The 3,568-nt window shown below is 33.4% G+C and overlaps 1 protein-coding gene across 1 annotated transcript; it reads left to right on the top strand.

Annotated features, from left to right (window-relative positions):
- Positions 1–261: 261 nt before the first annotated feature.
- On the top strand, positions 262–740 carry LOC124890326 (the record flags this gene model as incomplete). Its single annotated transcript, XM_047402188.1, has 1 exon — positions 262–740. A coding segment is annotated over one exon (479 nt), but the record flags the coding sequence as incomplete, so codon positions are not given.
- Positions 741–3,568: the final 2,828 nt, after the last annotated feature.

The following is a 3,568-nucleotide window of genomic DNA, read 5'->3' as shown; positions in this document are numbered from 1 at the left end:
GATAAATATTATTAATTGATGCATTAAATATTATCGTTTTGTGTTAAATATATTTTAAGCATCATTATGTTTAAAGTTGTATTTTGATGTTTCTCCCAAAGAAGAACATCAATATACATTTAAGTAAATTATTTCTAAATTTGATAATGTGTTTAATCTGATAACTCAAAGCATCAACAAATGAGAATATTCTATTTTCAGCACCTGCCCTTCATTCGCACTCTGCCTCTATTACGACTTTTAATGGACTTAACTTTTCAGATTGGTGCGAACAGATCAAATTTCATCTTGTGGTTTTAGATCTTGATGTTGCACTTTACTCTGAAAAGTCAACTGCTATTACTGAAGCTAGCAGTGATGAAGAAAAGTCCTATTATAAGCATTGGGATCGGTCTAACATATTAGACCTAATTTTCATGCGAATGAATATTGCGGGTAACATTAAGACTACTCTTCCCAAAACTGAAAGTGCGAAAGAACTTCTGAAACTTATGGAAGAGTCTTCCCAAACTGCTGATAAGTCTCTTGCTGGGACACTAATGGATACTTTGACCACCATGAAGTTTGATGGTTCATGTACTATGCATGAGCATGTCATTGAAATGACAAATATAGCAGCAAGACTCAAGTCATTGGGAATGAAAGTGGAACAGAATTTCCTTGTGCAGTTCATTATCAACTCATTATCGTATGAGTATGGTCCTTTTCAAATGAACTACAACACCATGAAAGACAAATAGAATGTGCATGAATTCCATGGTATGTTGGTTCAAGAGGAAACGAGGCTAAAGAATCAAGGAATCTACTCCATTAATTATGTAAATCATCAAGGAGCTAAAAAGAAAGGAAAGAATATTGGTAAGGGACAACAGAAGCAACTTAATGTTAATCAGTCCTCATCTCAAGTACATAAGAAAGGAAACAAGAATGGAAAGTGTCATTTTTGTGGAAAATCTAGACACTTTTAGAAAGATTGCCTGAAACGTAAGGCATGGTTAGAGAAGAAAGGTAAGCCTTGTGCTTTTATATGTCTCGAATCAAACTTAATTAAAGTTCCTTATAATACTTGGTGGATTGACTCTGGTTGTACTGTTCATATTTCTAATACTATGCAGGGATTTCTTACAATCCAAACCATAAACAAAAATGAAAGATTTATTTATATGGGAATAGAGTGAAGGCTCTAGTTGAAGCTGTCGGGACTTATCGTCTGATTCTCGATTTTGGGTGTCACTTAGATTTAGTTGAAACTTATTATGTTTTTTCTCTTTCAAGAAATTTAGTTTCATCGTCTAAGTTGGATAAGACTGAATATTCCTTTTATTTTGTTAATGGATGTTTTAGTTTGTTTAAGAATATTATCTCATCGGTATTGATACTCTTTGTGATAATTTATACAAATTGAATCTTGATAATCTGTTTGCCAAAATACTCCTAACTCTACATCATAATGTTGGAACCAAACGAAGTTTCGTGAATGAACAATCTGCTTACTTATGGCATAAACGTTTAGGTCACATATCTAAAGAAAGGCTGGAAAGATTAATTAAGAATGAAATTCTTTCAAATTTAGATTTTACTGACCTTAATATTTGTGTTGATTGTACTAAAGGAAAACAAACAAAACACACAAAGAAAGGAGCCATAAGAAGCACACAGCTTCTTGAAATTATACACACTGATATATGTGGTATTTTTGATACCACATCTTTCAATAAAGAAAAATATTTATCACTTTTATTGATGACTTTTCACATTATGGATATATCTATTTGTTGCATGAAAAAATATCAAGCGATTAATGTCTTAGAGGTATTTATTACTGAGGTTGAAAGACAACTAGATAGAAAGGTGAAAATAATCAGGTCTGATAGATGTGGTGAATATTTGGAAGTTATGATGAAAGTGGACAACATCCAGGTCCATTTGCTAAATTCCTCGAAAAGCATGGTATATGTGCTCAATACACAATGCCTGGCACACCACAAAAAAATGGTGTGGCAGAAAGGCGTAATCGTACATTAATGGATATGGTTAGGAGTATGTTAAGTAATTTATCTTTACCTCCTTCTTTATGGATGTATACTTTAAGGACTGCCGTTTACTTGCTAAATAGGGTTCCCAGTAAAGCAGTCCCAAAGACACCTTTTGAACTGTGGACTGGTAGGAAACCTAGTTTGAGGCACCTGCATGTTTGGGGTTGCCCGGCAGAAGATAGATTTTATAATCCACAAGAAAAGAAACTGGATTCAAGAACAATCAGTGGTTTCTTCATTGGTTATCCAGAAAAATCAAAGGGCTATAGATTTTACTGTCCTAATCATAGTACGAGAATAGTTGAAACTGGAAACACTAGATTCATTGAGAATGGCGAAGTTAGTGGGAGTGAAGAACCACGTAATGTGGAAATTAAAGAAGTTAAAGTACGAATTCCTCTACCCTGTACTTCTTTTAAATGTGTTATTCCTGAAGATGTTGTACAACAAAGTAATCAATAAGAACAACAAATTAATATTCCTATTGATGAAGCCATAATTGATTAACCTGTAGTAGATGAACCATAAGAAGTAGCAACAAGAAGTTCTCAAAGACAAAGGAGATCTACTATTTCTAATGATTATTTGGTATATCTACATGAGTCAAAAACTGACTTGGAAATTGATGATAATCCAGTTTCATTTTCACAAGCCATTAAAAGTAATAATTCTGATAAATGGATAAATGTTATGAAAGATGAGTTAAAATCTATGAAACAGAATGAAGTTTGGGACCTTTTTGAATTACCCGAAGGTTGCAAAAGAGTTGGGTGCAAATGGGTCTTTAAGACCAAACGCGACTCAACTGCAATATCGAACGTTACAAGGCCAGACTTGTTGCCAAAGGTTTCACTCAAAAGGATGGCATTGACTATAAGGAGACATTTTCACCCGTCTCTAAAAAAGATTCACTCAGAATTATAATGGCCTTGGTAGCTCATAATGACTTAGAGCTACATCAAATGGATGTGAAAACAACCTTTCTGAATGGAAATTTAGAGGAAAAAGTTTATATGAATCAACCTGAGGGGTTTTCTATTAAAGGAAAGGAACACATGGTGTGTAAACTTAAGAAGTCAATATTTGGACTTAAACAAGCTTCTCGACAATGGTATCTTAAGTTTAATGAAACGATTGTCACCTTTGGATTTAAAGAAAACACTGTTTATCGGTGTATATATCTGAAGGTCAGTGAGAGTAAGTTTATTATGTTAGTCTTGTATGTTGATGACATCTTCCTGGCTACTAATGATCTTGGTTTGTTACATGATACCAAGAAATATCTCTCTAACAACTTTGAAATGAAAGATATGGGTAAGGCATCCTATGTGATTGGAATAGAAATATTTGAGATAGATCACAAGAATTGTTGGGATTGTCTCAGAAAACCTATATTAATAAAGTATTAGAGAGATTTAGAATGGAAAAATGCTCATCAAGTTCCATTCCAATTCAGAAAGGAGATAAGTTTAGTCTCAATCAATGTCCAAAGAATGACTTGGAATGAAAGCAAATGAAAGATATTCCTTATG

The sequence above is a fragment of the Capsicum annuum genome, unplaced genomic scaffold, assembly GCF_002878395.1.
Source record: "Capsicum annuum cultivar UCD-10X-F1 unplaced genomic scaffold, UCD10Xv1.1 ctg15386, whole genome shotgun sequence".
Classification (NCBI taxonomy): domain Eukaryota; kingdom Viridiplantae; phylum Streptophyta; class Magnoliopsida; order Solanales; family Solanaceae; genus Capsicum; species Capsicum annuum.
Note: the sequence above shows the minus strand (reverse complement) of the source record. Positions and strands in the feature narration are given on the sequence as shown.